Raw genomic sequence first — 18,438 nt, forward strand, 5'->3', positions numbered from 1 at the left:
GGTTTTCATATCAGAATTACAAACGAGGTACGCAAGAGAATGTAAACTGTCAAGAAAGCAGGCTCGTGATAAGGAACGCTTGAAGAGTATCGGCAATTCTTTCGGGCTTGTGCAAAATTGTTGGTATGCAAGTTCGGGATCCAGAGTGCGAACTTGTGTAATTCAGACAAGAAGGGTATGTTATGGGGCTTACAATTATTTTGCGACACGTCCGCAAAAACTCGTCGTTTTGTTGTAGCCGTTTATTTTATACATAGAGATCGGCATAGATGCAACGGATCAGGGATATATCCATTGATATCCGACATGGATACGGATACGGATAGAAAATACGCAGATATATGCATTAACTGACGCCCCTAATCAGTCATCCTATATTATTTCGCTTGAATAGATTCGTCGTTGACTCCGCTGTTTGCCCCATCTCATGTAATGCAAGGCATGGGGGCAAGTTACAAGGCGCGTCTATCATTTAGCTAGACGCCACACCATCGGCGGCGCGGTCGGCTTGGCATACCAGTGACGACTATGCCTAAGCCCCAAACATAGAGTGAGTGCGATAGCAAGAGTATTAATTAAGTATCGATCTCAACAAAGCAATACATTAATGAGCTAGGTCTGTTGTACAAAAATGCCAAAAGTATATGCCTAATTACGACAGATATAACAAATGCAAATATAGAACACTTCAATATATGTGAAACCAGGAGCGATACAGATGTCGAAAACAGAAACACATCATTAGATTAAAAATGACGCAAAACACAAACTTATACCGTAACCCTATGAATCAGCCAAACCTGATGGATCATACAACGCGTCAAGAAAACGGAAAAATTAAACAATTATGAACACAGAAAGACAATCAAAAATTAGCAGATATGCCGGTATTCTGCCCGCTTTCGACTTTCATTGTCCTTATAGCCGCAACGTTCCGTAATACTGGTGGAGGGCTATATCGGTCGGGATGGTCCGCAGTACCGTGGCCGTTGCCATTACCATTGCCATTACCATTCGTGCCTGATGTGCCACTAGCTGAGCTAGCAACACTGCCACTCGTCTGCGACGGGTTCAGCTGTGGGAACGAACTGCTTCTCGCATGAGCAGCCGCTGATCCCACAAACTGCTGACTATTTCTCGCCTGCATCCGTCGCGGGGCCATAGGGGGTATTGGCGGCGGCAAATCGAATGCGGACGTGTCAGAGTCTGTAGGCGCGTGCTGGGGAGCTCTCGCCACGGGCGACAGTCCGGCTGCACTAGGAGCAGAAGGTGACTTTGTGGCAACGCTCGACGTATGATTGTTACTACCACCGCTGGGATTCGGTGAATCTGGTCCCCAACCTCTGTACCCGCTTGCCAACGTACCTGCGCCAGCTCCATCGACTTCCGACATGCCAAATCCTTTGTTGCCGCTTACACCGGCATCATCGCCACCATGATATGGACCTGATGGGTCGTTAGGATTGAATCCATAGTCTTGTACTTCCTGTAGACGCGCAGCGCGAGCACGAGCTTTTCTCCTGTGGCGGAAGAACAATAGGAGTAGTAAACACGCGAGACCAATGACAGCGACAGGAACACCAATGCCTACGCCTATTTTTCCACCCGTTGATAACGACGACGAGGATGAGTGAGATTGTGAGCCCGCAATAGTGGGGGTAGAAGATGAACTTGCGGAGATGGAGGTCGAAGACACCACGCCGTCGGTGGAAGACGTGGGACTGCCATTATTGTTGACGTCGGACGTCCGTGTTACGGTGACGGTAACAATTTGGTTTTGTGATGTGTAGGTCGATGTCGTTAAGTCGAAACTGGTTGTCGAAGAGGATGAGGATTGTGTGGATTCAGAGGAGGAGAAACTACTAGAGGTGGTAGACTCTGTAGATGAGCTTGTCGAGGATATGGGAATGGTGGACAGAGAGCTCGAGGAGAAGCTTGAAAGGACCGTTGATGAGGCTGCATTTTGCGTTAGCAAGGAACGAACAATTCCATAAAGCAAGAATGGAAAGATAGCAGAACTCACTAGTTTGGTTTGTGAAAGCAGCCATGCCGGCACAAGTGCCAACACAATGGATTGGTTTTAGACAGAGAAAGCCGACAAGATGAGCAATAATTGGAGGAGATTGGTTAAGGAGCTAAGTAGACACCAGAAGTTACTGCATGTTGATGAGAGGCAGAGTGTTTAGTTGGTGAGGGAGGATGGGGAATTGTGAAGCGTTAGGAGCGTCGGATAGTCAGTTGTAGCGATGCAATCCGGACACAGGGTGGCATCTTTAATTGCGCTAGCTGTATTTAGGCAATAATTAGCTCTTATGATGTAACTTCACTGCCGCTACTAAAAAAAACTGAACCGTATTCGGCAATCGGCGACGACCCACGCACAATCAAAGTTTAGTTTAGCGACGCTATTTGCAGTCAGCCGCACGATGCCGGGTAAACCTATTACGATTTAATAGTAGTCTTAAACAAGTATTTCGGATAATTCTACTAACTAAAAGACTTGAAATCAATTAACAGAAGCCTTAAATTGAACGCTCTTGTTGTAGGCAGTCGGCGTGCCTCCACCCAGACGCACGCTGGAATTGCGCAGGAACTTTTGTCAGTATCAGGCACCATTTTTACCTATTTTAACTCCATGTCTGCACCAACTCTGCAAATTTTGCGTTTATTTCCCCTCTGCCACCATTAAATCGCCTGCCATCGGACAGTCTCAGAAAAATAGACATAATGGCTTAGCATAACTTGCAACTGTAATAGTCGAATCGGCACGCCAATATGTCAGGAACCGCTACATCGCGTGCGTTTCACATGTTGTGCGGCTCCACGCGATCATCGGAATGTGATACCACCAACACCAGCAAATTCCTAATTTCCTATCGAAGTTTTATGGTATTCTAATGCTCACCGCGCTTATTCCCAAATAGTAAAAACAATTGCAATACAAAAATTGTTTAACAACTCAATTAGGAGCAAAATAGGGAAAAAAATAAATATCTCCGAAACGGGGAATTGAACCCCGATTTGCCCGGTGAGAGCGGACCGTGCTAGCCATTACACTATTTCGGATATAACATGTACCCAACATAATAAAGCGCATAATAAATGTTCAAATTTAGTACGAAACCCTTCTTTTGTTTGACCGTGTCACACATCCTGTTTACTAGTTTACATTTTCCTCGAGTTCTCAACTTGACCAAGCAGGCTTCCCACAAACAAACTATCCACTTTTTGGATCCGTCAAAGTTCTTCGCGTCATCTCATCCTCCGTTCCCACTCAGCTCTTTCCTCTCCATCTTTGTTCAGGTGTGTCCTACCTTTACTCCTTTATCAGCTCCTGCTACTGCATCTGCTCTGTACCATATCGCGCGACTGCTGTTTCTCTCTACAGAATGCGTCCTGTTTCTTCTGTCTTGGCCGCCATGGCCTTTGCATTCGCGCCTGTATTGGCTGTCTCTGAAAATACTGACTCTGTTTCAACAATTGCTTCAGCGTCTAACAGACTTCGTGTCTTGTTTGAGCCCGAGCAGCTTCCCTGCGTTCGTTGAATCCCCTTCTCGAGTCGTGCCACCTAATCTAACAGTGCGCAGCATATATCCGGCGTCGCCGCCTGTGTGGACGGGCTCCAAAAGACTTTCTTCGCCTGTGATCCAAAGGACATTGATTGCCAATGCGGAGCTTTAATCCAGCTTGAGCTGTCCTGCTATGGCATTTGTCCTCAGTCGGTCAGTTGGCTTGATTTTGTTTATCCTCCCAGTCCGAATCGATATCTGCTAACATTATTCAGGAACTTCTCCTCGAGATCTCCAGTAGTATCAACGAAGTGTGTTCTAAGATTGCCATAGGTGCTCAAAACGATCAGGAGACGGACTTCCTCGAAGATGATGACGACGCCATGGTCGTTGATTTCGACGACGACGGCTCTCTTGTTATCGAGGACCCTGCCACAGAGGAGATAGCGCCTGATTCCGGAGATGATTCTTATCTTGTTGTCGAGGACCTTGGGGCAGAAGAGCCAGCTAATGCTGAAGAGTCCGCTGTCGCTGAAGAGCCTGCTATTGCTGAAGAGCCTGTTGCTGCTGAAGAGCTTGCTGCTGAAGATCCCGCTATTGCTGAAGAGCCTGCTGCTGATGAAGAGTCGGCCGCTGATGAAGAGTCGGCTGCTGATGAAGAGTCGGCTGCTGATGAAGAGTCGGCTGCTGATGAAGAGTCGGCTGCTGAGGAAGAGTCGGCCGCTGATGAAGAGTCGGCCGCTGATGAAGAGTCGGCTGCTGAGGAAGAGTCGGCTGCTGATGAAGAGCCTGCTGTCGCTGAAGGACTTTCTATTGCTGAAGAGCCTGCTACTGCAGACGAACCCACTGATGGTGACATTGCAGTCACAGGGAATGATCCTGTAGCTGACTCCAAGGAGGAACCTTTGGGCCTTTATGACGTTTCGGAAGACACTACCTATGGCGTTGCTGCCTCGGAAGAGACAGGTATCTACATCCCGTACTTTGCGACCGCTGCCCCTATGACCACTACTGTTCCTGTGGCCGAGTCTACATTTGCTCCTGTCGCGGTCCCGGAGCCTGCGGCACTTTCGCCAGCTGCTACTCCTGTCGCCGAAGTTCGAATCCCGTCTGAGGCTTTTGATCAGGCTGCCGCCGCTTCGATTACGTCGATCCCGGTTTTTGTTCCTGCGCAGACTGTCATGACAGATACTGACAATACCATAACCGTTACGTACCCGCGCTTCCAGGGATACACTCCGGCGGATGCAACCTTGGCGACTGCCCGCAGTGTCACTACAACTGCGGTTCCAATGGCCTTAGGCGCCAATTCTACCGCGGAAGATTCTGCCGCCGTAAATGCCAACTACAGCAACCCGTATTCCTACCACTCAAACACTTCTGGTGTTTATAATTATGCACACAACTCTTCTGGCTCTGGTTATTACCGAAACAACTCCAGCTACAGTGATGTCACTGGTGACTACAATACTACGTTCACCATTTATGACTCGTCCTCTCGTAATATTGGTGTTACAGCAACTTTTGTTATCGGCGCCGCTATCGGCGTCGCCTTCGCGCTGTTTTAAAATTGTATAGATGACTGTTTGATAATAGTGTATTACTGCTGTATATATGACTAAGCCCTTTTCGCTTCTACTACTTTTTGCTGTTCATGGGTATCAATTAACTCTTTGGTTCTTGGTATGATGTATATCTGTATATTTACAATTTTCTCGAGTGTTGCACGGAATAGGATATTGGTCAAAGCACTTCATCTTTCGGATATCGTAATCTCGTCAAACTCGGAGTTTCATATTTATGCTGATGCAGAAATTGTTTGTAGTCTACAACATTGTGTTGCCATTATTGCTTCTCGTGTATCCCGATACACCTCGGTCTCGTCGCAAAGGATGTGTACACTGGTCAGTATATCTTAGGTGATCTCGCCGGAGAAACACGCGACGTCATTGATTACTACAGTGATGATAGATCCGAAGGGCTACATTTCCCTGATGAATTACTGTGCGTCATCTGGATGACTGGACGGTCCCTTTCTTTAGCTAGATAACACCGTAACTGTTGATGTAACATTAGTATGTGATCTAGTGTACATATACACGGTCAATTGTATTGTTGTTTAAGCATATTTAAAGTGACCCGTTGCAGTCATATGCACAATGAGGACAATGTCAGCCGTAGAGACAGTTGCTGTTACCAGGGATGCAGACATATTTGCATACTTTGATGATAGTTCTGCCATTCCACTGCGGCCACTCTGTCGTGCTGCACGATAACGCTGAGTCACGGGCGCCGCGTGTTACAATCCCAAATGATTTCAAATCGAGCGGATAAGTTATAATATCACAATGAGCTTGACCAAATGAAGGGGAGCGGATTGATTCGCAGCGGTTATTGGGAGGACCGGCCAACAATTGTACTGTTTCCGTAAAACCGAGATCTGACGCTCGGGTTAAGATAGTATGTTGGAGATTGATCAGATAGGCTAATTTGTATGCGTTGTAACTATCATACAACCCACTACAATAATGACAATTCATCTCCCAAACCCAAAACGCCGTCCACTTGATGCAAGACAATATATATCGCACGATCATGCAAATAGCACAACCAGTAACAAGAAAAAGAGCACCGCTGTTAATATCCCTATACACCAATTTGACGCCTTCTCTTCATTCTTCTTTAGCACCCATCTAACCCTCTTCATACCTAAATCAATCTTATTCTGAGTCCGGTCAACTCGTTCATCCAAGTCCTCTAACAGATCAACATGTTCCTGTAGTTCACTCCCCATAACCTGTGCCTGTTCTCTCAGATTCTGTACTGTGTTGAGCACGCTATCTAACTGCTCATCCTGATCCCTGATCAACAGCGCCTGATGTTCCCGTTCCATTTCCATCTCATAATCAGACCGCATACCACCGCGTTCCTGACCCTCATCATCAATCTGCACGCTAGTAAATTCGGGATGATTATACCCGCTCTTCGACGCATCCCTTATTTGTGTTCGAATCCGTCCGATTTCGTGTTCTTTCGCGTCCACAAACGCGCGGCGTTCCGAGACTTGATGCAGGGATAACCCGAACTGCTCAGGGGACGCTTCAACCGCGTTGACAGAGTCCCGCAAATCTTGGATCGTGAGCGCAAGTTCGTCGAGTGTCGAAGTCAGATTCTCCAGTGTCGGTGTAGCAGGTGTAGGACCCGCTGAGGGCGACGGAGATGTAAGAGAGAGAATGTAGGATTGACATTGCGGGCGAAGAAGCGCGAGTTGCGAATCTACCTCCCTAGCGAGATCGTCGTATGGATCAGCATACATATTAAAATCTCTCAAGAATAAATACGAATACTTGGACGTCTTGGGTAAACCAGACCAAAAAATGCAATCTGGTGAGACGACCAAAGTGTGTACAACAGGAGTTAGACTCAAGCGAATTGGGTTAGGGTCATTATGGAGATTCGTTGGGACGATGGGACATCGAGTGCTTATGAAAAATTTGAACTTTTATTTTGCAAATAGATTTTAACTTTTACAGGCTCAACATTTCGTTCGGAAGTCGTTGGAAGTGTAGTCTCTGGTAGCTTTATTTAAGGGCATACATTCCCCCAGAGATAAATAGTTTCTGAAGGGATATGTCGGCGGTGGTAGCAACTGGCGAGCGGACGCAGGCTGGTATGGGTAACAATGGAAATGTGGAGACGCCTTTGGCAAGTAATCGGCAAGCCAAATACGAAGAGAGTGTCGGAGCCAAAAAAATTAAAACTGGATTCAATAGCTCCGACGTACTAAATAACGGAGCTCCGAATAATGCTGGCGATATGGACAATGATGGCGGGGAATTTGAGGTTCCAAAGTCTGAGATCAGGAAGAGGAAGCGCAAGGAGAAACGAAGATCGAGGTTGTTCCCTTCCTTCGATGTGGATCCGTCTGCGATTAAAGATAAGATTAATGTTGCAGTAAGTACTTCATGAATCGCTTGATGCTAATAATTGATATCGAGAACATGTTAATTCTCTTAGGATTTACGGGACTTAGTGTTGTGGATCCTGGCTGACGGCGTTGCTCCTAAATGGTTGAGCATTTACGTGAGTTTGAATGGTGTTAAAAATTTGAGGGGGTTATTAACGTTTTAGAACAAGCTCGGAATAACACGAATTGCAACCATTCTTGTGCCCGGCTTAACACCAGATTTGTTCGGAGTCTCACTAGACGCTGTTCAACCAGTTTCCATGTCCGCAATAGCATCAAAAATGCCACAAGAATTGGCATTCTTTAGAGACCATTTTGGACATTTATGGCCGACACGGGCTCCAGGTGACCGAACCAAGTTGTTCTCGCCAATGACTGCTTTTATGAACTCGCCGCTACCAAAAGCCGAAAAAACCACAATGCAAAAGAACGGTGCTCCAAAATTAAACGCGGTTGATAGCTCAGTTAACGTTCCTTTGAAGAACTTGCTTCTGTCTGCGGAAGAATTTGTGGATGGGGATTACCCTATTCACTCTGCTACAATTGTTGCAGACGATGACGATAGACAGGAACTAGCAGAGGGCTGGGTCGAAAGTGTTCCCCGACCTGCTGATATCGCTCACGAAAAGAAAGGAACAATCTTGGTACAGAATAAATATAGAGTATATGGCCTTGATTGCGAAATGTGTTTGACCACACATGGTTCGGCCCTGGCGAGGGTAACAGTTGTTAATTGGAATAGGGAGGTCGTCATGGATGAGTTGGTTTTACCTGATAATACTATTACCGATTATCTTACACAGTACTCTGGAATCACTGCTAAAATGCTGGAAAACGTGTCAACCACACTCTCGGACGTTCAAAAACAGTTGACATCGTTTATTTACTCTGGCGATATCTTGGTTGGTCACTCGCTTGAGAATGATCTTAAAGCACTGAAGCTTCGTCATCCCGCCGTTATCGATACGTCAGTCATATACCATCACTCCCGCGGTCTGCCATCCAAACCGTCGCTGAAATGGCTCGCGCAGAAGTTCCTTAAAAAAGAAATCCAGCAGTTGAAGAACGGTCATGACTCAGCTGAGGATGCGCGGACATGTATTGACCTCGTCAAACTGAAAATTGAGAAAGGTATGGAGTTCGGAACATGTGTTCCCAGCACAGAGCCGCTTCTGAGACGATTGGCGCGCGCTGCGACGTCGGGAGGAGCGGAGACTAGTGGACTCCATGGACGTGGTGTTGTCGTTGATTATGGAAATCCAGCGCAGTGGCATGGGACAGATGCGCGGACGATTGTTGGTTGTAAGAATGATGAGGAAGTTGTGAGAGGTGTGGTGGAATCAATTGGGCAACATGAATTTGTCTGGGCCAGGATGCGGGAAGTGGAGTTTAATCGAGGATGGGTGGCATATCATGGTCTAAAGAAACGTGAGAAAGATTTAGCAGAAAATAGAGGAGGCAAGATCCTGGTTACGAACGGCAGTGGTGAGGACACTAATGGTGTTGCGGACGAAAAGACAAATCACAGCGATGGCGAGTTGCAGACTTCTCTTATCAATCTCAACAAAAGGTTGGAAAAAATTTGGGACAGCATTCCACCTGCTACAGCTGTGATAATCATGTCAGGTTCTGGTGATCCTCGCGAAATGTCTAGGCTGAACGCTATGCGTGCACAATTTACAGAGGAGTTCAAGTCTAAGAAGTGGGATGAGGTGTCTGTCAAATGGACGGATACGGAAAATCAGCAGTTGCTTGAAGCTGCCAAAGTGGCTAGAGCTGGTGTTAGCTTCATTGCCATTAAGGGCCCGAGCGATCACGACTCGTAGTGAAGTGCGGTGCGGACCCAATGTTGTACTGCTTTACATTTTGGATCTTTACATAGACATGCTTGAGAGCTCTTTCATTTGGAGTTTGGGGTTTCTCTTGTATAAGGTCATCAGGGACGGGGAATAAATCTGCATATATGTAATTTTATACATTTTATCATATAGTACATATATCTCAGCATAACTGCTGACACTTTTAATCCTACACAACGCTAGTTTACAGTATTCTCAGATTTGAACTTGATACCACTACGTTTTCTTTCTAGCTCGTGTAGCTCCCGGTCGTCTTCTGGCATCGCTGTCATAATTTACAGCCATGTCGTGGCGAAGCGAGGCGACTTCCGACTTTAATTGTTCGACTTCATCGTGCATCGCCATTATCACAGTCTCCATCTGTAATTGATTAGTGCAAGAGTACAACAGATTATTGAAATGGGCATACAATAGCTAACCGCTGTGCAACGGCATCAGGTTCTGGCTTCAAAATCGCGAAATCAGAGTCTGCAGGTGGTGGCCCATTCGCTGGTTCGTCGGATCCTATTTGATAATTTTTTAGCGCAGAGGCGTCGAAGGTGAAGTAATCTCTAAGAGGCCAAGTGTTAGATCTTCCTTGTTCATGGGCAACAGCATTTACGTAGGCATACCGCAAGTCATCCAGATAGCGCGGTGTGGTACGATATATCTTCCCCAATATGTGCGTGCAATTAGAGCATGAAAATGATGCATAGGTACTCCCCAAATCATGGCCATCGTGTGATGTTGACAATTGGTCTGATATTGTAATTGTATCTGCCGGCGCAGCTATTCCCAGGTCTATCAGCTATTTAACCCGTCCAACTTCACATGGAAGACTCACATTGTAATGTAAACGTCCTTAACTCAGGAGTTGCACGCACCCAGGTCGTACTATCTGCCACGATCTGCAGACACGAAAGACATTGAAAGACAATCGCACTCGGGTTAACCGCTACTGCGCCTTCCGAAATCTCATTACTGCTATTATACTTATTACGGCCACCGTCGCTGTCGCCGGCCCGCGACATATGAGCTCATGAAAAAAGGTCAAGCTGGCATAAATCGGGAACGAATACTCTTTTTCTCAGTCGCTCTTTCAATTCGAGACTTCTTCAAGCAGGATTCGACGCGACGCGTCTTCCTGAATCAGGGTAAATCATGGCACGTGATTTCATTTAGTAGTGGCCCTAACCCTAAAGAGGAAAGCTACTACATCATTCGACCCGCATTATATCGCCATCGGATTCTGTATCTCTGGCATCATCAAATCTATCAATCATTAATCGCTATCAATCTCTGTGTATTTATCAATCTGGGGCAGTCCATCTTGCAGAGCGCTCATTAGATCTTATTCGGATTATTTGGTGGAACGCGAATTAGCCACGACAAAATTGATTATCACTACATCAATCTGCAACTCGAAAGATGGGGGTTTTAGAGGCCACTATGGTAGTGTAAGTGTGCTTATTTGAATTACCTTATATGATGCACTACCTGAATAGTGAGATGTTAATACTAACCTTTAATCAAACAGAATCGACAACTCCGAGTTCATGAGGAACGGAGACTATACACCTTCTCGGTATGAGGCACAATCAGACGCTGTGAATCTGATTTTCTCGGCGAAGACACGGTCGAATCCAGAGAGTGCTGTGGGATTAATGACTATGGCTGGACGAGCGTATGTGATCGTTTTGTTCTCCAATATGAGATGGTTGGGACTCTAACGATACTGAGGTATAGACCCGAAGTATTAGTTACTCTTACAAACGACTTTGGAAAGATCTTAGCATCAATGGTGCAAGCAAAGATTCATGGCAAAGCTCATGCCACTACAGCAATACAGGTTGCAGCAGTAAGCCCACTTTAACCTTTGATTCAAGCTTATCTGCGGGATAGAACTAACGACACGTCTCTTATAATATAGCTCGCACTTAAGCATCGACAGAACAAGGCGCAACGCCAGCGAGTGATCGTTTTTGTCGGCAGCCCCGTACTCGAAGATGAGAAGGAATTAATCAAGCTCGCGAAAAAGATGAAGAAGAATAACATCGCAGTTGATTTTATTAACTTTGGCGAAGATGCAGAGAATGTTGACAAATTGGAGAAGTTTATCTCCAACGTGAAGTCTGGTGATAACAGGTATGTGATTAATATGGCGGATCTCTGATTGGACCACGCTAATTAAGCTTATGTAGTCATCTGCTTAATATTCCAGCTGGTCCCCAGTTGCTTTCAGATGTAATTGTTACATCACAGATTTTGGCAGACGAGGACGGCATGCCACAAGTCAGCGGTGCAGGTGCAGGAGGCGCAGGTGCAGGAGTCGATAATTTCGAGTTTGGTGTTGATCCGAATCTTGATCCTGAGCTTGCTTTGGCTTTACGGATGTCCCTGGAGGAAGAACGAGCACGGCAAGAGAAAGAAAAGAAGGAGCGAGATGCCACTGAAAAGGCCAAGGTAACTGATGCTATACCAGAGGAGCCGGGTGAAGGAAGTAGTGACGCTACAAAAAAGGATGAGGAGAACCCCAATGGAAAAGCTGATAAGATGGATACAGATTAGATGTCACATAAGGAGTAAAATAGGTGTCTCATTGTATGCGATATCAGTGTAGTCTCGTCATAGGCTCGTAATCTATAGTATTCAGAGTTATACTCTCATTGCCAAACATTACTATTTACTAATTACTAGCGGTATGTTAATCAGCCAGAGAGAACGCATGTTGGTTCATGATGTAATAGTGAGTGGGAATTTCATGGAGGGCCAGCGCCGTTGGACGTAAACACTGACCCGTTTTTGCGCTCGGCCATCAGCTCATTTGCATACATAACCTCGGGCCCAGCATCCATACTTAACTAAATTACGCTAACATAGAATGGAATTACACACGAAGTCTGGCGGCACTAATGTCGGCCGCAAGCCAAGTACTCTCCGCAAGTTCTTAACCCGTACTTTCTCAAGGCGCAAGTTGTCCAAGCAGAAGCAGAACGTTAGCGTCATCTTCACCCCGCAAGCACATATCGTTGATCCTACGGTGTCAACACCGAAAACAGACGTACCAGATCTTGGGGCACAGACGTCAGAGAATCAGGGAAGGCGAAGTTATCAAGAGGCCGTTGGAGACACGAACAGCAAGGAAGGGGATCGTTCTACACTCGAGATAGACAAAGGGGCTCGAACTCCGCCTTGGTCCTGTGTACACGTTCCTGCTGAAAATGCGGCAACAATACTACTTGCCGCGGAGACTGCGGAATTCGGATGTTCGCGTGTGTTCCGTCATGTTCACTTTCAAGACAGATCAGATACTAATGGAAATTTCTGCAGACCCGAAGAAGCTTGACGACACCATGCAAACCCTTAAAGCGAGCAAACTGTCATCTATGTACGAGACTCGTCTCGTAGCTTCGCCGGTTGTCCGTTCTCGGAATGATACACTTAGGCGACTCTGGAGAGGGGCAGACAGCATTAAGCCTGACCATGGGCCGATCCAGGAAAGGGAAACACAGACGATGAGGATGACAACGCAATATGGAGACTGGGACGAATTCATGGATTGCTATGCCAGGGGGCAATATTGTCTTGGCACACCACCGCCTCCTCCCCGAGGTCGTCCAAATTTCAAGTATTTCGTGCCGCCGGTGCCTCCGAATGAAGAGCGGAGACTGGTGGAAGTTGCTAAGTACGACATCGCATACAGCCCGGAATTTTCAACAGTGTGTAGCAATTTACTTGTGTCGGCGCGCAAGAGCTTTGGGTTGCGAGGCGCCAGTATTTCACTTTTGACTGAAGAGGCTCAAGTTGTGAAGGCAGAAATCGGGCTCAATAGGAACGTGATCGATAGAAAGATATCTCTAGAGGCAAATACTATTTTGTCGCTGGAGCCCATTATAATAACTAACACTTTACTGGATTGGAGATTTGCGAAGAACCCGCTTGTTATCAACTTTCCGTCGATTGGTTTTTGGGCATCGGCGCCGATTATCAGTCCAGTTGGACATCCCATCGGAGCCTTCAGCATATGGGACGCATATCCACGCGAAGGTATCACCATTGCTCAAAGACGACAGCTTCAAGGATTTGCTGATGCTGCGATGAATGAGCTCGAGAGGGAGCATTCACGACGTATGTCTCCTAAGGCCATACAGAACATTGAGGCTGATTCAAAGGATGACGGTGCTAGCATGTATTCTGCTGAGGAATTCGATTATCCGGATGCGCCTAGAGCTAAGAGGAAAAATGTGGTCGTTGACAGTGCCTCTGATAAAGACGTACACACCGCGACGCCATACTGCACGCGCAGAGTTGCGAATATCGACAGGAGACGATCTACAAAGGAGATACACGTTCTTGCCCTGCCCATGGATCAGACACAGGAGAAGATAGCTGTTTGTCAAGATCAAAAGGAGAACACAACACTACCAGCTGTCGCAGATATTGAACGGGGCAATGTGGACCTTGCATTGAGCCCTCTACAGGACAATGAGGAGTTGAGAGTGACATTCAGAACTCAGAAAAGCCAGGAAGGGGCCAGCGAAGACTCGCACAATTGGCTTTCTGATTTTTTCGACGGGGACGGTCAAGCCCGTTATTCGTCAGCCTTGTACAATCGGATCCAGCGGCTATTTGAGAAAGAGCAGCTCTTTTTTGCAGATTCAAGCTCGATCGAGAGTTTTTCTAGACTACCGCGCAGCCCAGCATTGCCATTTTATCGTCGGACTCCGTTCCGCGAACTGACAAATACATACTCATTCCTGGCTATCCTTGCTAAAGTTGCTGCCATAAGTCTTGGGTTAGATGTCGCATATTTCATCGAAGTAGGTAAGTCGACGTCGTCTGACGAACATCATGCCGAACTAGACAGATTGCTGTACGGAGACATTCTTGGATCGCCCGCCCCCCCGGAGAAAGATCCTGTGGATGGATTAAGACTGTCGAAACGATTGTTGGCCGCGTATGGAATAATGCGAGATGATCCTGATTTTGATGCGAAACTGCATTACCGGGCGTTAGATTCGCAGTATGGACTCGCATATCACAATTCTGCGTTCGTATTTTCTATTACTTCATGTGGTTTAGTAGGCTAATGCTAGATTCTTATAGGGAGGAGAGCAGCAGCTACTACGGGATATTAATTCCATTCCGAAGATATTTTGAAAACACAGAGTCCCTAAGGTCGACCAGCAATGATAAATTATCAACAGAGGTATCTTCCAGCACGAACAGTCGTGCCAGCTCCAATAGGATCAGCAGTTCACACCTGCTTCAGCCATTCCCTCACGTAAGTCAATCTGCATCGTCGCGTTCAAACAGTGATACGCGCAATATGGCGGTAAATTCCAGCAATACAAACCTTACTGCCATCAACCAGGATTTGTTTGTAACCGCAGAAGTCACTGAGAATCTGTCAACATCTTCTGTCGCAACTATGGCGTTACAATCGCGATCTCAAACGCCAAATGTTATCAATGTTTCACTATCGACTGATACTTTGCTACCAATTGATATATCATCTTTAATCGAAGATCGTCAAACAGATTCAAACAGTCAAGGAATAGCTGGATTGGATGTACAGCCAGCGAGGGTCGCAACCACTTCTCCGATGAAGGCATCTCCAAGGACTGTCCGATTACAACTTCCCGGGCAAGCAGAGAGTGAATATGGACCGGCTAGCGCAGATTCTGCTTCCACTGTATACACAGATCGGACATCGCAGTCGATTGCGAATAGAAGCACTCCCGCGACGAGCGTCAATGTGTCACCATTAGAGCTCGCCAAGCCGCTGCCTATTGCGGTGTTGCCGACGCCGAGCAGTGGCGTACCGCAAGATGATGTTCCGACTCTTCTCCGCGCTAAAAGTATCGACTCACGGATGAACATATGGAATCAGGTGGGCACTGGGGCGGAGAAACCCATCAAGTTGACAATCGATACAACCGGCAATAGGAAATTCAGCAGGAGCCAGACATCTGCCAAACCAGTTATGACGATGCTAGATATTCGCTGTCAATCAGGTGTTTCTGAATCTTATTATACCAGCGTAGGTGCAACTACTGGCCCCTCATCATGTCTGACTAGCGCGGAAGAGGAGAATGAAGAAGCTGATGCTGTCGTCGGGCGGTTCCAATGTGATGGTGGCATTGTTTTTGGAGGATTTTCGGCTGCGAAGAAAGAATATTCGCAGAGTGATATGGAATTCATTGATAAATTCAAAGCCCTTGTCAACGAGGGAATTGAGTGGATCCGTTAATATTTTGAGTCTGTTCTTGAAGGTATTATTATAGCATTTTTATGTTTGTGCGGGTTTGATGTACATTGATCAACCTGGAAGAAAACAATCGGTGACGTATGAATTCAGCGAGAAATCGTAATTTACAATAAACTATAATACAATGATTGAGATGCATAGCAGAAATCAGCAGTAAATATCAAACCACTTAATAATCTAACACCGGCGTATCCAAGTCCATGTAGCTTGTCAGCTTGCGGCCCCGCAGATCCCGGTCTCTATCTCGATCGCGGTCCCGATCCCTTTCCCGATCCCGTTCCCGGTCATGATCTCTGCGTCGGTCGCTGTCCCAATCTCTTTCGAGTCGTGCGTAATCTCTGTCCCATTCGTAATCACGCGGTGATTGTCGATAGTCGCTACGGTCACGGAAATCTCGGCGCCCTGAAGTTGTGCCGTGCCGTACGGGACTTCGGGAGCGTCGTCGCCGTTTGTCACTGCCGCTACGGGAGCTATATGTCGGCGTAAGGCTCACTGGGGATGCTTGGTGCCTTGCGGTACCGTATTTTGTCTCTGCCACATCGTTTTGGCCATACGCGAATGGATCGGCCTGGAAGTAGCCGTTTGCAGGGACGCCACGGCCATGTTGCCCATTCAAGGGAACTAATTGCGGATAAGCAATGGGTAGACCGGCGCAAGTCATGACAGTCGGTGTCGATGTCACCTGCTCAGAACTACGGAAACTGGGGGTTGCATTTGGCGCCTCATTCTCCTGGCCGTTCACGTCTATGTCTGCAGCGACAGCTTGATACGGCAGATTACCTTCCGGCTTTGGTGGCAACAGCCGACAAGGATCAAGCACGTAGTTATTAAGCAACGTGTTCTCCAGCTCCAGACTCTCGATCCACTCGGGATGCCGTTTCTCAATATGTTTCCGCACAAAATCCTCGCCCTTGAAGAGCTTTGTGCAACCTGCGACTTTGCATCGAAACTTGCCTTCGTCTTCTTGTTTGATATGAGCCGCTATTTCCGCCTGCACTGTCTCCTCTAACGGTCGTCCACCTAATTTCTTAAGATCGCCGGAAGCCGCATTGAGAAATAATGCAAACCGATCGGTCCACGATTTTATCCAATTCTGAGCACGAATATCTGGGTAGCTGTAGTTCCGCTTTGTAAGTTCATCCGCGTCTGCAGCCGGAGGTAGTCGTCGAAGATGACCCGCCGGGCATTTCTTGCTTAAGTCGCAAATGGAATCGCAGCTGAAGATGCAATAATAACAAAATGAGAAAACCTGCCGGAGATAAAGAATCGTCAAATCGAGCTGCTTCCGGATGATTTCCTTTTGCAGCTTAGCCCCGTCGTCTTCCTCGACGACCATTCCTTCCTCCTCTTGCTCTTCTATTTCAGCTTTCTTGGCTGCCAATTGCTCGCTGTATTTCTTTGTGGCGATTTCCTTAGCATGCTGATGGATTTTGTCGATCGCCTCAAATTCCGGATTCTCGAATTCAGCCTCGTACTTCTTCGCAGCTTTGTAAGAATTCTCATAGTCTTTCCGTAGGTATTCGTCGGATGACAAATATGGGTACAAATATTTTCTCTTCATCGGCCGAACCATAGCATGAACACCGACATGCATTATGAAATCACCGGCGACATCGTCGTGAATACTTTGGCCTTCAAGCTGCACGATACTTTGCTCCAAATCATTTTCAGAGGAGAGCATAACCCATCCAATCCTGTGGAAGCGCTTCAAGGGATTCGCATCTGACAGTGAGAGGAATTGATAACCAGGAATATCTTTGACTAATTCGACCAGCTGCTTGCGGGATATATGTGGGGCAATCGTTTTGATAAGGAGGACTTTGCCTTCGTCACCAGAAGATGGTGCGTGTGCGGATCCGTCTTCGACAGCCATCTCGTCGTCGTCGACAACGTGTGCAGCGGTATCGGCTTCATCGTCACCTTCTTCGGTCTTTGTGACATCTACGGCCGCTGAAGATGCCCTTTCTTGATCGTCCGATATATTTTTGGCGAAACTATGCAGTGGCAATTGAGCTGCACAACGCGTTGTCAGCTTCAAGATCGGAAAAAACAAGGTCTCGAACTCACGTCTGTCGGATTCCAGGGTAAATTCGTCAAATTTTCCGGCCTCGAAGTCCTGCATAAATTCCTTGAAGCACAACTTACGATACTCGGTAATGCTCTTAGACGTATCCTTTCCTATAACAGGATCATATTTCTCCTTGAACCACTGCTCATCTTTATGCTGCACCACAAACCCACGAGCCAACCGAGCGTACAGATCGTATTTGTATTCATCGTACTTCGTAGCAAATTCATCTTTGTTCGGCGCATCCGCTCCAGTTGGCTGCGTCTGCTTGTACCATTCGGAAAATTGATGAAAGGGCACTTGGAGAGCGAGCTTGTGAGGATCTTGATACTTTGGTCGCGGGCGGGAGTCGTCAGATTTAGGGGTCGTCGAATAGTCGGATGAGCCTGCAATGCCACGATAGCGGTCTATTCGATGACTGGGCGTGTAGTAGTCACCATCGCGGCTTGATCCGCGGGACACCGGTGCGTAGCGATCGATTTGTGGCGTGCGATTCATGGGTGGATGTGAACTGGTTCTGCCAGTAGTTAGTAATGCATGCAAATAATCACTATCTTCTCTCGAGCAATAATAGTAAAGATGTATGAGCAGCAGAGTCGGCTGGCAATAGCAATCGAATCGATGAGCGACCAGGTGTGGGACCAGGAAGAAACAATAATAATTCACGCGGCGAACGCTTATAAAAATTGAGGAGAAATAATGCAAAGTGCCAATGGATAAAAGAACAAAATACTAAATAGCAGATGCGATTACAGTCATCTGAGTATTTATTCGATCTTTCTAGA

The 18,438-nt window shown here is 46.8% G+C and overlaps 8 protein-coding genes and 1 non-coding gene across 9 annotated transcripts; 4 read left to right on the plus strand and 5 right to left on the minus strand.

The window, feature by feature from the left end:
* Window positions 1–556: 556 nt before the first annotated feature.
* V1513DRAFT_439983 (uncharacterized protein) lies at window positions 557–2,286 on the minus strand. Its single transcript, XM_066897289.1, has 2 exons — window positions 2,024–2,286; window positions 557–1,956 (listed from the first exon to the last, which is right to left on the minus strand). The coding sequence occupies exons 1-2, from the start codon at window positions 2,046–2,048 to the stop codon at window positions 866–868; spliced, it is 1,116 nt and encodes a 371-aa protein (XP_066755092.1). The 5' UTR covers window positions 2,049–2,286; the 3' UTR covers window positions 557–865.
* A 708-nt stretch (window positions 2,287–2,994) lies between these two features.
* V1513DRAFT_t30 lies at window positions 2,995–3,066 on the minus strand. The gene has a single exon. It is a non-coding gene; the product is annotated as a tRNA-Glu (tRNA).
* A 353-nt stretch (window positions 3,067–3,419) lies between these two features.
* On the plus strand, window positions 3,420–5,077 carry V1513DRAFT_483497 (uncharacterized protein; the record flags this gene model as incomplete). Its single annotated transcript, XM_066900422.1, has 3 exons — window positions 3,420–3,536; window positions 3,588–3,722; window positions 3,785–5,077. The coding sequence occupies 3 exons, from the start codon at window positions 3,420–3,422 to the stop codon at window positions 5,075–5,077; spliced, it is 1,545 nt and encodes a 514-aa protein (XP_066755093.1).
* A 753-nt stretch (window positions 5,078–5,830) lies between these two features.
* On the minus strand, window positions 5,831–6,970 carry V1513DRAFT_276082 (uncharacterized protein). Its single transcript, XM_066894562.1, has one exon. The coding sequence runs from the start codon at window positions 6,823–6,825 to the stop codon at window positions 6,103–6,105; it is 723 nt and encodes a 240-aa protein (XP_066755094.1). The 5' UTR covers window positions 6,826–6,970; the 3' UTR covers window positions 5,831–6,102.
* A 38-nt stretch (window positions 6,971–7,008) lies between these two features.
* V1513DRAFT_439991 (uncharacterized protein) lies at window positions 7,009–9,518 on the plus strand. The gene is made up of 3 exons (XM_066897290.1): window positions 7,009–7,463; window positions 7,527–7,592; window positions 7,641–9,518. Exons 1-3 carry the CDS (start codon window positions 7,140–7,142, stop codon window positions 9,300–9,302), a joined length of 2,052 nt encoding a protein of 683 aa, XP_066755095.1. The 5' UTR covers window positions 7,009–7,139; the 3' UTR covers window positions 9,303–9,518.
* V1513DRAFT_477962 (yippee zinc-binding/DNA-binding /Mis18, centromere assembly-domain-containing protein) lies at window positions 9,419–10,417 on the minus strand. Its single transcript, XM_066900258.1, has 4 exons — window positions 10,159–10,417; window positions 9,947–10,103; window positions 9,745–9,886; window positions 9,419–9,695 (listed from the first exon to the last, which is right to left on the minus strand). The coding sequence occupies exons 1-4, from the start codon at window positions 10,343–10,345 to the stop codon at window positions 9,552–9,554; spliced, it is 630 nt and encodes a 209-aa protein (XP_066755096.1). The 5' UTR covers window positions 10,346–10,417; the 3' UTR covers window positions 9,419–9,551.
* A 147-nt stretch (window positions 10,418–10,564) lies between these two features.
* On the plus strand, window positions 10,565–12,045 carry V1513DRAFT_439994 (uncharacterized protein). The gene is made up of 5 exons (XM_066897291.1): window positions 10,565–10,771; window positions 10,852–10,998; window positions 11,061–11,172; window positions 11,245–11,459; window positions 11,516–12,045. The coding sequence occupies exons 1-5, from the start codon at window positions 10,743–10,745 to the stop codon at window positions 11,880–11,882; spliced, it is 870 nt and encodes a 289-aa protein (XP_066755097.1). The 5' UTR covers window positions 10,565–10,742; the 3' UTR covers window positions 11,883–12,045.
* Window positions 12,046–12,109: 64 nt separating this feature from the next.
* Window positions 12,110–15,661, plus strand: V1513DRAFT_276490 (uncharacterized protein). Its single transcript, XM_066894564.1, has 3 exons — window positions 12,110–12,586; window positions 12,645–14,364; window positions 14,421–15,661. The coding sequence occupies exons 1-3, from the start codon at window positions 12,196–12,198 to the stop codon at window positions 15,565–15,567; spliced, it is 3,258 nt and encodes a 1,085-aa protein (XP_066755098.1). The 5' UTR covers window positions 12,110–12,195; the 3' UTR covers window positions 15,568–15,661.
* A 93-nt stretch (window positions 15,662–15,754) lies between these two features.
* V1513DRAFT_375650 (uncharacterized protein) lies at window positions 15,755–18,151 on the minus strand (the record flags this gene model as incomplete). Its single annotated transcript, XM_066894904.1, has 2 exons — window positions 15,755–17,409; window positions 17,653–18,151. 2 exons carry the CDS (start codon window positions 18,149–18,151, stop codon window positions 15,755–15,757), a joined length of 2,154 nt encoding a protein of 717 aa, XP_066755099.1.
* Between the last annotated feature and the right edge of the window lie 287 nt (window positions 18,152–18,438).

This window comes from Lipomyces chichibuensis, assembly GCF_038497645.1.
Source record: "Lipomyces chichibuensis strain CBS 12929 unplaced genomic scaffold V1513scaffold_6, whole genome shotgun sequence".
Lineage (NCBI taxonomy): Eukaryota > Fungi > Ascomycota > Lipomycetes > Lipomycetales > Lipomycetaceae > Lipomyces > Lipomyces chichibuensis.

Coding starts and splice junctions, on each gene's coding strand:
- V1513DRAFT_276490 (XM_066894564.1), top strand. CDS start 12,196: ATGGAATTACACACGAAGTCTGGCGGCACTAATGTCGGCCGCAAGCCA. Junction 12,587..12,644: donor TGCGGAATTCGGATGTTCGC/GTGTGTTCCGTC, acceptor AAATTTCTGCAG/ACCCGAAGAAGCTTGACGAC. Junction 14,365..14,420: donor CTCGCATATCACAATTCTGC/GTTCGTATTTTC, acceptor AGATTCTTATAG/GGAGGAGAGCAGCAGCTACT.
- V1513DRAFT_439983 (XM_066897289.1), bottom strand. CDS start 2,048: ATGGCTGCTTTCACAAACCAAACTA. Junction 1,957..2,023: donor TGCTTTCACAAACCAAACTA/GTGAGTTCTGCT, acceptor CGCAAAATGCAG/CCTCATCAACGGTCCTTTCA.
- V1513DRAFT_439991 (XM_066897290.1), top strand. CDS start 7,140: ATGTCGGCGGTGGTAGCAACTGGCGAGCGGACGCAGGCTGGTATGGGT. Junction 7,464..7,526: donor AAGATAAGATTAATGTTGCA/GTAAGTACTTCA, acceptor TAATTCTCTTAG/GATTTACGGGACTTAGTGTT. Junction 7,593..7,640: donor CTAAATGGTTGAGCATTTAC/GTGAGTTTGAAT, acceptor TTAACGTTTTAG/AACAAGCTCGGAATAACACG.
- V1513DRAFT_439994 (XM_066897291.1), top strand. CDS start 10,743: ATGGGGGTTTTAGAGGCCACTATGGTAGT. Junction 10,772..10,851: donor TTAGAGGCCACTATGGTAGT/GTAAGTGTGCTT, acceptor TTAATCAAACAG/AATCGACAACTCCGAGTTCA. Junction 11,173..11,244: donor CAGCAATACAGGTTGCAGCA/GTAAGCCCACTT, acceptor CTTATAATATAG/CTCGCACTTAAGCATCGACA.
- V1513DRAFT_477962 (XM_066900258.1), bottom strand. CDS start 10,345: ATGTCGCGGGCCGGCGACAGCGACGGTGGCCGTAATAAGTATAATAGC. Junction 9,887..9,946: donor CGCTATCTGGATGACTTGCG/GTATGCCTACGT, acceptor TTGGCCTCTTAG/AGATTACTTCACCTTCGACG. Junction 9,696..9,744: donor TTGCACAGCGGTTAGCTATT/GTATGCCCATTT, acceptor AATCAATTACAG/ATGGAGACTGTGATAATGGC.
- V1513DRAFT_276082 (XM_066894562.1), bottom strand. CDS start 6,825: ATGTATGCTGATCCATACGACGATCTCGCTAGGGAGGTAGATTCGCAA.